General features: G+C 49.1%; 1 protein-coding gene across 1 annotated transcript in view; it reads left to right on the plus strand.

The window, feature by feature from the left end:
* The first annotated feature begins 3,294 nt into the window (after positions 1-3,294).
* UBE2R2 (ubiquitin conjugating enzyme E2 R2) overlaps positions 3,295-12,734 on the plus strand; it is a 68,998-nt gene continuing 59,558 nt past the window's right edge. The window contains exon 1 of the mRNA XM_081319789.1: positions 3,295-3,565. Coding sequence (XP_081175915.1) covers positions 3,386-3,565 — 180 coding nt within the window. The 5' untranslated portion in view covers positions 3,295-3,385. The remainder of the gene's footprint in view (positions 3,566-12,734) is intronic.

Genomic DNA, 12,734 nt, shown 5'->3' on the forward strand with positions numbered 1-12,734 from the left:
TATCTGCCTCTTTGAGTGAGGGTAGTTTTCCCGCCGCCTTGAAAGAGGCGGTGGTAAGACCTCTCCTCAAGAAGCCTGCCTTGGACCCGGCTGTGCTAAATAACTTTCGTCCGGTCTCCAACCTTCGCTTCCTTGCGAAGGTTGTTGAGAGTGTGGTGGCGCATCAGCTCCCTCTGGTCCTGGATGAAGCGGATTATCTAGACCCGTACCAATCGGGCTTCAGGCCCGGGTACAGCACGGAGACGGCATTGGTCGCGCTGGTGAATGATCTCTGGAGGGCTCTGTCCTAGTCCTATTAGACCTCTCAGCGGCTTTCGATACCATCGACCATGGTATCCTGCTGCGGCGCCTCAGGGGATTGGGAGTGGGAGGCACGGTTCTTCAGTGGTTCTCCTCCTATCTCCTGGGACGCTCGCAGTCGGTGTTGGCAGGGGGGCAGAGGTCGACCGCGAGGCCTCTCGTTTGTGGAGTTCCTCAGGGGTCGGTCCTCTCGCCTCTCCTGTTCAACATCTACATGAAACCGCTGGGTGAGATCATTCGTGGTTTTGGAGTTGGGTATCATCAGCATACTGATGATACCCAGCTTTTCATTTCGACCCCAAACCACCCCAGTGATGCCCTCCACGTGATGTCCCGTTGCCTGGAGGCGGTTCGGGTCTGGATGGGGAGGAACAGGCTTCGACTCAACCCTGACAAGACTGAGTGGCTGTGCGTACCGGCATCTCGGGATATTCAGGATATCCCACCCCTCACTATGGGGGGTGAGTTACTACCCCCTGTAGATAAATGGAATTAAAATAAATAAATAAATATAGTAGCTGTGACTAGGGGGGCCTTCGCCCAGGTTCGGCTGGTGCGCCAGTTGCGGCCCTATCTAGACCGGGATGCCTTACGTACGGTCACTCATGCGCTCGTGACCTCTCGTCTTGACTACTGCAACGCTCTCTACATGGGGCTACCCTTGAAGACCACTCGGAGGCTCCAACTGGTACAGAATGCAGCCGCGAGAGTTGTGTTGGGAGTTTCCCGACACTCCCATGTCACACCTTTGCTCCGCGAGCTGCATTGGCTTCCAGTTGTCTTCCGGGTGAGGTTCAAGGTGTTAGTAATGACCTACAAAGCCCTACATGGCATGGGTCCGGAATACCTTGGGGAGCACCTGCGGCCGGCGTCAACTTCCCTCCGCCTAGTATGCTCCCACAGAGAGGGCCTCCTCAGGGTGCCACCGGTCAAAGAATGCCGACTGGTGGCCCCCAGGGGGAGGGCGTTCTCTGTGGGTGCACCGGATCTTTGGAACCATCTTCCGGTCGAGCTCCGGATGGCGCCCGATCTCCGCTCCTTCTGGCGCGATCTTAAAACCCATCTCTTTGAACAAGCTGGCCTGGCCTGATGGGACGGGGTTGGATTTTATAAATGGATTTTAACTTTTAATCTGTATTAATTTATTACGGGCACTGTTTAATTACTTTTTAATAATTTTTAATTTTTGTATCTTGTTTTTATGTATTGCCCTGTTCACCGCCCTGAGTCCTTCGGGAGAAGGGCGGTATACAAATTAAATTAATAAATAAATAAATAAAAAACATTTTCCCTCGTTTAACTCATTCTGTCAAGGCTGGCCACGGAGGTGTAGCTGTGTTTTTTTTTTAATCTTGGCAACTTTATGTGGACTTTAACTCCCAGAATTCCCCTGTCAGCACAGAATTACGGGTGTTGCAGTCCACACACCTTAAAGTTGCCAAGGTTGAAAAACACTGGGTTATACTGTACTGGTCAAGAAAACACAGAGCCATAAAACAGGCCTCAAGTTGGTTTATGGTGGTTTACCATGGGTTACATGTGGTTACATCAAAGCTTAGCCTAATGTTGGTTTACACATGATTTGGCCCAATGCATTAATATTTATTTATTTATTTTATTACATGTGGTTACATCAAAGCTTAGCCTAATGTTGGTTTACACATGATTTGGCCCAATGCATTAATATTTATTTATTTATTTATTTATTTATTTATTTATTTATTTATTTATTTATTTATTTATTTTATTACATTTATATACCGCCCTTTCCCGAAGGACTCAGGGCGGTTTACAGGGTAATTAAAAAACAGAGATACAAAAGTTAAAAACAAATTTAAAAAATTATATTCATCCCTGCATAGGTAAAACCCCAGTTAAAATTAAGATTAAAACTAAAATTAAGATTAAAACTAAAACTGATCCAAGGGGGTTGCTTCATGTTATCCCATAAACCAGAACATAAACTATCACTGCGTTTTGTTTAGTTTTGCCAGCTTTGTTCATTTCTGTCTGTACATTTTCCCCTGCGGCGTTGTGTGACACATATACGAGCCATTGCCTACGTTTACATGTAGAGTTACATGTTGTGACAATTATATATTGATCCATTGCCTACGTTTTATTGCATCTTTTATGGCGGTAATTTCTCGCCTTCGTTACTGCAAAAGATTTTGGAAATAACACCGAATGAATTAGCACCTAAAAACGACCCTTTTTTCTTGAAAACGCACCATTTCAGACAAACCGCCCCCCCCCTTTTCAAGGGCTTAATGGTTCCGTCCATTTAAGAGACGCTTAAACGCCTTCCCACCGCACAAGAGGTTGGAAAACAGAGACGGAAACCAGCCAATCCCCGAAGAAGGCTGAGTACCAGCGGCCAATGGCCGAACGCTTCCTTCCCTTAGGGGGCGTGTACCATGAAAAAAAAAATTAGGCTTTGGGTCCAGCCAATGATCTTACGCTAAAAGGCGGGACTAGACTAAACATTGGACGAGAGTTTCAGCCCACCCAATCAGAGCGCTGGCAACGGGCCCAATAAAGCCGCCTCTCACGTAACTGGGGGCGTTGCCAAGGCCGCCTCTGACGTAACCGAGAGCGTGGCCCAAGCCGCCTCTGCGTGCGCGTGCGCGGAGAGGCGGCCGGCCGGCCTGCGCCGCCTGCCAGGGAGGCGGAAGCAGCAGCGGCGGCGGCGGCGGCGGCAGGAGGAGGGTGGAGCCTACCGGGCGGAGCGTGCGCGTGCACGTCAGCGCGCGAGCGGCGTCGCCGTCACAAAAGGAAGCACCGGCAGCGGCGTCGAGGGCGCCGCCGGTGGGGAGCGAAGCGGGCCCGGGGTGCGCGGCCGCCTCGCTCGGTGGCGCAGGCCGCGCTCGTCGCCTTCCCGCGCCCTCTCGGGCCCCGCGGCGCCGGCGGGCTCGCCTAGGGCCGCGCCCCGCACGGAGCAGGAGGATCGCGGCGGCGGCGGCGGCTGCTGCGGCGGCGGCGGGCGGGCCGGGCGGCCTAGCCCGGCCTGGCCCGCCGCGGCCGGTCCTGAGCGGCGCCCGCCTGGCCGTCCCCCGCCGCCACGTCCTCCTCCTCCTCCTCCGCCATGGCGGCGCAGCAGCAGGTGAGCAGCTCGCAGAAGGCGCTGATGCTGGAGCTGAAGGGGCTGCAGGAGGAGCCGGTGGAAGGCTTCCGCATCACCCTGGTCGACGAGTCCGACCTGTACAACTGGGAGGTGGCCATCTTCGGGCCGCCCAACACGCTCTACGAGGGCGGCTACTTCAAGGTGAGAGGCTCCGCCCACCCCCCCTAGGCCCCGCCCCGCCCCCCGACGGGGGGGAGGGGCCCCGCGCGCGGGCGCGCCTGGCACGGGAGGGGGCGGTTGGGGGAGGGGAGAGACACCCCCTTTGGAGGGGGACCCCCGGGCGGGAGGACTCGGAACCCCCCCCACCACCCGGGGGAGGGGGTTCCCTGCCGGGGAGGGGCTTCTCTAGGCGCCCCCGCCTCAGACAAGGGCTTGGCACCCCGCTTTTCTCATGAGCGGTTTTTTTCTTTCCCCCCCCTCGCTTTTTGTGAGGGAGGGTCTTTCTGGATTGGCACCCCGCTTTTTCATGGGGGTCTTCCTGTTTTTCCACAAGCTTCTGAGGGGAAAGACTCTCCCCGGAGGGGGGGTCTGCCCCCCCCTCAGGTTTCTCACCCTGGAGGGAGAGCTGCGTGAGGGGAAGGGGCTTCTCTGCGCGCCCTCCCACCCCCTCCATGGGCTTTGCACCCTGCTTTTTCATGAGGGTCTCCCCGCTGTCTTAATGAGCCCCCCCTCCCGCCTTTTGTAAGGGAGGGTGTCTCTGGCGCCCCATTTTTCATGAGGGTCTCCCCGCTGTCTAATGAGCCCCCCCTCCGGCTTTTTGTAAGGGAGGGTGTCTCTGACGCCCCACTTTTCATGAGGGTCTCCCCGCTGTCTTAATGAGCCCTCCCTCCGGCTTTTTGTAAGGGAGGGTGTCTCTGACGCCCCATTTTTCATGAGGGTCTCCCCGCTGTCTTAATGAGCCCCCCCTCCCGCCTTTTGTAAGGGAAGGTGTCTCTGACGCCCCATTTTTCATGAGGGTCTCCCCGCTGTCTTAATGAGCCCCCCCTCCCGCCTTTTGTAAGGGAAGGTGTCTCTGACGCCCCATTTTTCATGAGGGTCTCCCCGCTGTCTTAATGAGCCCCCCTCCCGCCTTTTGTAAGGGAAGGTGTCTCTGACGCCCCATTTTTCATGAGGGTCTCCCCGCTGTCTAATGAGCCCCCCCTCCGGCTTTTTGTAAGGGATGGTGTCTCTGACGCCCCACTTTTCATGAGGGTCTCCCCGCTGTCTTAATGAGCCCTCCCTCCGGCTTTTTGTAAGGGAGGGTGTCTCTGACGCCCCATTTTTCATGAGGGTCTCCCCGCTGTCTTAATGAGCCCCCCCTCCCGCCTTTTGTAAGGGAAGGTGTCTCTGACGCCCCATTTTTCATGAGGGTCTCCCCGCTGTCTTAATGAGCCCCCCCTCCCGCCTTTTGTAAGGGAAGGTGTCTCTGACGCCCCATTTTTCATGAGGGTCTCCCCGCTGTCTTAATGAGCCCCCCTCCCGCCTTTTGTAAGGGAAGGTGTCTCTGACGCCCCATTTTTCATGAGGGTCTCCCCGCTGTCTAATGAGCCCCCCCTCCGGCTTTTTGTAAGGGAGGGTGTCTCTGACGCCCCACTTTTCATGAGGGTCTCCCCGCTGTCTTAATGAGCCCTCCCTCCGGCTTTTCGTAAGGGAGGGTGTCTCTGACACCCCATTTTTCATGAGGGTCTCCCCGCTGTCTAATGAGCCCCCCCTCCGGCTTTTTGTAAGGGAGGGTGTCTCTGACGCCCCACTTTTCATGAGGGTCTCCCCGCTGTCTTAATGAGCCCTCCCTCCGGCTTTTTGTAAGGGAGGGTGTCTCTGACACCCCACTTTTCATGAGGGTCTCCCTGCTTTGGTGTCTCTACTTTGGCACACACCCCTCCCCACTTTACACGGTTCCCCCTGCTGTGGCTTTTTTAAGGTTAGGGTCTCCCCGCTTGTCATGAGGGTCTCCCTGCCTTTCCATCCCACTTTTCGTGGCCGTCTCCCCCGCTTTGGCACCCCCCTTTTTCATGAGGGTCTGCCCATTTTTCTGGGTTTGTGCCCCCCTTTGGGGGTTCTCCCCAGCTTTGAGCCCCCTTTTCAAGGAGGGTCTCCCCTCTTTCCACAAGTGCCTTCCTGGGTTTGCAGCCCGCTTTTTTTTTTCATGGCGGTCTCTCATTTGGACATCCTGCTTTTTAATGAGGGTCTCCCTACTTTGGCTCCTCACTTTACATGAAGGTCTCTTCATTTTTCATGAGGGCCTCTCCGGGTTTGCACCCTTTTTTCTAACGAGGCGGGCCCCCCAGCTTTTCGTGCGGTCTCCCCACTTCGGCACCCTGTTTTTCCCAAGGGTTTCCCTGTTTTTCATGAAGGGCCTTCCCCAGTTTGCAGCCCATTTTTAATGAGGGTCTCCCCTCTTCGTGAGGGACTCTGGTTTGGCACCCCACTTTTCACAGCGATCTCCCCTCTTTGGCTCCCCGTTTTTGATGAGGGTCTGCCTGCTTGGTGCCCCGCTTTTTCAGCGGGTCTGCCCTCTTTTCATGAGGGTCCCCTTGGTTTTGCACCCCAGTTTTCATAGTAGTCTCCCCACTTTGGCACCCTGGTTTTCATGAGGCCTGCTCCGCTTCTGTACCCTGCTTTTTATGAGGGTCTCCCCCTTTTTGCACCCCACATTTCATGACTGTTTCCCTGCTTTGGCCCCTTACTTTGATGAGGGTCTTCTTGCATTCAGGGGCGCCTTTTCTTCTTGCTTTGTTCCTCAGAGACTTCCTTCTCTTCCCCCCCTCCCCAACCCGTGCATTTCAATGAGAGAGGAGGGGCTGTGTCTGGTCCTCTTAGCTCCCCCCCCCCAATTTCCCCCCTTCTCCTGAGGCCACCTGGGGAAAACCCAGCAACTGTGGAGGGTTGGAGCCCAGTCCTTCAGAGCCCCCCCCCCTTCCCGCTTTTCAGGGCCTTTGCTTTTCTCCCCCTGCATTTCTGGCCAGCTGGTATCTTGCAAGGAAAGAGAACCAAATTCTTAATTTAATCTTCCGTATTATCTTTTTCTTTTCTTTTTTTTTAACCTTTTTATCAACTGTGCAATCCTCCCAGGGCTCTTCTAACAGAGTTATATAGGCGGCATTTAAATTTAATAAATAAAAATAAAACCAGCTCCAGTTCTCCTCCCCCCCCCCTCTCCAGCCCCGGGGAGGCAAAAGGATGGAATCCTCCCTGCCTTTGGTTGAAAGGCACCCAAACTGGAGAATTATCTAGATAGAATCCAAATCCAAATTACTTGTCAGGCTGCCCAGAGTCGCTTTATATGTGAGAAAGTTTATCTCACGTATTATGTCACACTTTATATGCGAGATGAGCCGCATATAAATGTAATAAAAATAAATATGTAAAAATCAGAATGCTGTTGGGAGGACCGGCACTGCGAATGCAGAATGCACCCTTCTCATGTGAAGAAGTAGCTTGCTTTAGGAACCAAAAGTGGACAGGTATTTCTCTCTGCGTTTACCTGGAGCATTTTGGATGTTGAAAAGGATCCTTCACGGAACACTCACCTAATTTGTGTGTCCAGTAAACAATAATGGACATTTTCTAATCTGAATTTGCATTGGAGGAGGGACTGAATGCCCCGTGTTTTAAAAGCAAATGTGAATAATTTAATTCAGGGGTGGAAAACACTGGCCCTTTGATGGCTTGTGGACTTCAACTCCCAGAATTCCTGGCTGGCTTAGGAATTCTGGGAGCTGAAGTCCACAAGTCATCAAAGGGGCCATAGTTCCCCCCCTCTGTTTTTTTAATTAATTCTTTTCAACGGAAAGATTTTCCAAATCGGGAGCAACAGGTAGGAGGAAACTGGAAAAAAAAGTTAAAAGGCAGTGACCATGTGATCAGAGCCCTACCCCTATTTTTATGAGGGTCACCCCACTATTTTTTTTTAATCTCCAGATGTGTAGGCCTTCTTGCTCCTATCATTTGTCAATCTGGGCAATTTATCTGGCGGTGCACTGCCTGTATTTAAGGCAGGTGGGTTAACTGTCGATGTAAAATGTTAGGGAAATGAATGCTTTTTTTAATCCTAGGGTTTTAAAAGTGTGGAGGCAAATATTTTTTTGCCATGCACTGATTTCATTTGGAGAGGGAAGTTGTTGAATGCAGTATGCAGTGAAATGGTAAATAAATGAACTTTTAGAATGTGCTTTGCAAATTCTGGTAAAATACCTTGATACCCTATTAAGTGAAAAATACCCTTATTAGTTGAAAATTATTTTAAGTATTTTATACATATGTGTGCATTGTCATAGGCAAGGTAATAGTGGTCCTTTGTGGGGTGGTTCTGATGAATAGTTGGTTGGATTTTGCCTGCTTACTTTATGAATATATTTTAAGGCAGGACTTGTGGACGTCAACTCCCAGAATTCCCCAGCCAGCACAGGGAAGCCTGAGAGTTGAAGTCCAGAAGACTTAAAGTTGCCAAGACTGGACACTGTTCTGAATGCACAGGGACCTCAAACAATGATTCAAATACGGTATATCTTGCAGTATCCTCCCTCTAACTGCTGCTTAAAGTAGATATGTTTGAGACTGAACTCATAAGTTATAAGCCTGTTGTGTTCTTGTTACTGGATTATACTTGCTTCATTTTCAGTGTAGCTAAGTACTGGCTGATAGCTGTACTGTAAAAATTTGGATTGGGTTTAATTTTAGAGCCGTGAATCGCAGAATGGATTGTCACTGGTTATAGGACTGCAACTTGCTGATTTAATGCGAGTTTTACAAGCTGACATCTATGTTTCTCCTTATTCAAAACCCTTAAAAGTAATGCCAGAAGATAATAAACGAGGATTGTCAATGGCCACACCCCACACTAGGGTGTGGGTGAAATGAGCAGAGAAGGGGAACTGAGAATTGGGGGTTTCAGAGGATAGGGCTAAACACTCAAAGGTAGGCTTGCAGTATATTTGGAGCCTATGACTTTTTCGCTCAGCTTGTCACAGCAGCTCAGTGTCCAAGAAATTCCATGAAACCATAAACCTCTCTTGCACATCTCTCCTGTGGAGATGCCAGCGGGAGGTTTTCAACCCACAGAGGAGCAGTAGTTATCCTAAAGTGGTTGTAAACATAAGACCGAGGTATGATGGCTTGAAGCCCATGGAGAGACAACCCATAGACATGAAAAACAGCTTTTTAAAAAGTCAGCATGGTGAGCCTTGTGTCCTGAATATGAAACTTCATGTATTTGTAGACAGCAAACAGAACTGAAATGCCTGGTCCAGATCCTCTCTACTCCTGGCATATTATGGGAGGCAGATTAGGAATGTAATTGTTCAGCTGGATGAAACCCAGGCCCACCAAGGCAGGTATCTTTTCAACAACAGGCAGCTGAATGCATGCAGGGACAGGGTGGGGATGAATGACCTTGGTTGTTTTTCCAGAGCATCTGGTCTCCAGAAAGACACTGCTTTTACCTGGGCAACAAAATTCCATTTCTCTGTGCTTAGAACCATATAGAGGGTGATTTTCTTCAGTCCTTCTAAAAAAAAAAGTAAATGTATTCTGGAGACCATCACTGCAACTATTGGACCTGATGCAAATAAAATGCAGAGTGCCCTAATTCTCACAGTAATTGTAGCTCCCTAGGAAATTAAGAGACTCGACTGAAATTTTCTGGAAGATTTTTAAAAGATGGGCGATGTTACCTGGTTAGGGTCGTGAAACGTCTGCAAGAAAACCACCAAGCTCAGAGAGCTCCAAGGATCCCACGCTCCTGGTCCTCCTCCTCCTCCTCACTGCAGATCCCACTCTTTTCTCGCACTTATGATGTTCCCTAGTTGGGTAATGAAACATCTGCAAGAAAAACACCAAGCTCAGACAGCACCCAAGGGCCCCCCATTTCAAACCTGAGCTACAAATATTCTCCTTTAAAGCAATGAACAGCATAAAGAATATGTACAGTAAATCTGTTACTTTGATAAAGAGCAAGCATTTAAAGTCAAATGGAGCACAGGATCTTTCCTAGAAAAATATGCAGTAGGAAATCTGGTCCTATCTTTCTGGGTTTTTCACAAGTGCAGTTCCACAACTTAGAAGGCCCTCGTGGCCTCTGAGGATCCCTGCGTCCTTCCTTTGAAGAATTTCTTACTTGTTTTTGAACATTTCTCCATTATTCTTCCGTATGAATTAGTTTCTTAACAGAGGAAAACATTTTTCTTTTTTTTTTTATTGAAAAGTTTTATAAAAGGTTACAATATTATCCCCTTCCCAACCCCCCTCCCCCACTTCCCAAAGCTGATTACAGGGTTACAAATATATAGTAATCATAATCTAACTAACATTAATCAACTATATAAAAAACCAAATACATAATACACTTTAACCCGCCTTTAACATAACAAAAAAAATACCCAACTTCTAGAAAATATCAAATTATAACAATAACAATCTAAAATTTACTCATAAGCTAAATGGCACTTTTTAGTCCCATATTTTTTCTGAATATAATCTATCCATCTTCTCCAAACCGAAATGTATCTCTCTTGTGAATGATCTTTCAAGTAAGCAGAAATCTTAGCCATTTCTGCTAGATTTGACATTTTTCTTCATTGGTTGTCTTTCACTGCCATGATTCAAAGGGAAAAAGTGGCCATTCTGGAATCAGTAGCTCGGACGCATCAGGTTCGGTAGCTTTTTGAACATGAGACATGTGCACAGACACTAATGCTATGACTTAAAAGGATTATTTTTACGGCGTTTCAGGAAATGTATCCATCAGCCTGATCTGTTTCCCAGACCTGTAGGAAAAAATGGCCTACCGTGTACTGCTTTCTTGATCCTGGGACAATAGAATGTGAGCGCTCGATAAAACCAGTTTTATTGGACTTCAGACCAGCAGTCAAGGAAGCAAGACCCCAGTCAGGAAACTGCCAAAGAGCCATCAGTAAACAGCCCAATCAAAGAATCCCTAAGACCACCCACCCACCCAACCACTCACTCAGACAGGCTTAAGACCTCAGGATATAAATTGACAGCAAACCACACTCCTGACTAGCACTGATGTCACCTAGAAAGGTCTGCAAGAAAACAAGCAACAAAAACAAGCGGATAATAATACAGGTGCTTTTCGATTTATAACCACAAGGGACTCCCCAAAATTTCTGTTGTTTAGTGAGATAGTTATTAGGTGAGTTTTGCCTCAATTTTACAACCATTCTTGCCATAGTTGGCAGTTGTTAAATTAGTGGCAGGGTTCCCCGTTGACTTTGCTTGTCAGACGGTCACAAAAGGGTCACGTGACCCCAGGACACTGTGACCATCAGGAGTAGTTGCCAAGTGTCTCAGTTTTTTTGGTCGGGGATGCTGCAATGGTCGTTAGTGTGAAAGATGGTCACGAGACGTTTTCAGTACCGTTGCAACTTCAAACGCCCACCAAAGAAATGGTTATAAGTCAAGGACTACCTGCAGTTACATTTGGGACACTATTTTCAACCATAAACTGGGTAGCGGTAAGTCTCTCTTGTGTTTTGTACGCCCCCTGTTCTTATTCCAATCCATTTTTGAGGCAAGCTTAACCTAGCTATCAAATTCGGCAGCCTTAGGAATAGGCTACTGGAAAGAAGCCGATGAAAGAATTTAGAATTCACCCTAGAGTTAATTGTGGCTACCCTGAAAGAGCAGTGTCCCTTCCTTTGGCAATCTTGAAGGAAAAAAAGAGAAGCTCAAAGGCTAATTGGGATTACGTGCCTTTTCCCAAGTAGATCTGTTGATGGCCAGTACCAGCTACATCCTTTCCAAAGATTAACACGGTGTGACACGGCTATTCTTTGGCACAAGGAATGAATGGTTGTAGGCTCTCAGTGTAGCTTGTTCTGGGTTTTAAAAGGTTCGTACTGTCACATTGGTTTCTGTTAACCTGCTGGGAAAACAAATTCTCAAAAGGTTAGGATGGCATTACATACTGAACAATTTCGATGTGTTCCTGCAGGTAGAAATCAAGGATGGCTGCGGCCTTCTAACGTTGATACAGGCAGTCCTCGACTTATGACTACAATTGAGCCCCAAATTTCTGTTGCTAGGCGAGACAGTTAAGTGTGTTTTGCTCCATTTTTACGATCTCTCTTGCCACGCGGTTAAGTGAATTGGCACAGGTGTTAAGTTAGTAGCTCAGTCGTTAAGCAAATCTGGCTTCCCCACTGACTTTGCTTGGGGGATTGCATGACCCCGGGAGACTGCAACTGTCATAAAGGTGAGTCAGTGGTCATTTATCCGAATGTAAATAACTGACCACGGGGATGCTGCAATGATCATGAGAAAGGGTCATAAGTCCCTTTTTTCAGTGCCGTTGTAACTTTGAATGGTCCCCAAATGAACTGTTGTAAGTCGAGGATTACCTGTAGTTAAAACCGAGGAGGTCTGTTTTAAATGGGTTTGGCACCTGGATTCCCAGGCATTCTGGTTGTTGAAGTCCACAAGCTTGGAGACCTCCGCTCTTTCCCAGCCAGGAAAAAACTGAAAGACTACTTCTCCTCTCCTCTCCTCTCCTCTCCTCTCCTCTCCCCTCCCCTCCCCTCCCCTCCCCTCCCCTCCCCTCCCCTCTTCTCCTAAGATGGACTTACTCAACTCCAAGCTTCTTATTCGAATCTCCTAGAACAGGGGTCCCCAACCCCCGGTCCGTAGACCGGTACCGGGCAGTGGCACACCAGCAACCGGTCCGCACAAACAAACAGCCCCATCTGTGAGATGCAGGCAGCACACAAAACCACACTCTGGTCCGTGGAAAAACCTTTCTCCACGGAACCAGTCCCTGGTGCCCAAAAGGTTGGGGACCTCTGTCCTAGGACGTCCTTCCCCAAATCTCTTTCCCAAAGCGATTGGACAACCTTTTGTCTGAGATTATATAGGGTTTCCTGCTTGAGCAGGGGGTTGGACTAGAAGACCTCCAAGGTCCCTCCCAACTTTCTTATTCTGTTAATTCTGTTATTTAGGACCCCTCCATCCTGAAGAACACCATGCTTTTTTATTCTCCAGTAATCCGTGAACCGTAGAGTGGGATTTGCAGCACCAGCAGAAGGGACTTTGTTCCGGAGATCAGTTGCCAAGAAGCTGTCGTGGGAGCTCATTTGGACTGGCCCTGAGCACCCTAGGCGAAAGTCACTACACCCGGCTGTCCTCCCAAACCTTGCCTGGGTGCCGGAGGAAATCCTTGCCAGCTGGTTGAAGAAATCAGAATCTCTTTAGTGCTTTGCCAGCCGGTATCTTTTTCAATCAGTCAGAATAAAGCTGGAAGGGACCTTCGAGGTCTTCTCGTCCAACCCTCTGCTCACTTTATTTCTCTAAAAAAGGACCCACAACTTCTGGAAGC

This window comes from Vipera berus, assembly GCF_964194415.1.
Source record: "Vipera berus genome assembly, chromosome: 2".
Lineage (NCBI taxonomy): Eukaryota > Metazoa > Chordata > Lepidosauria > Squamata > Viperidae > Vipera > Vipera berus.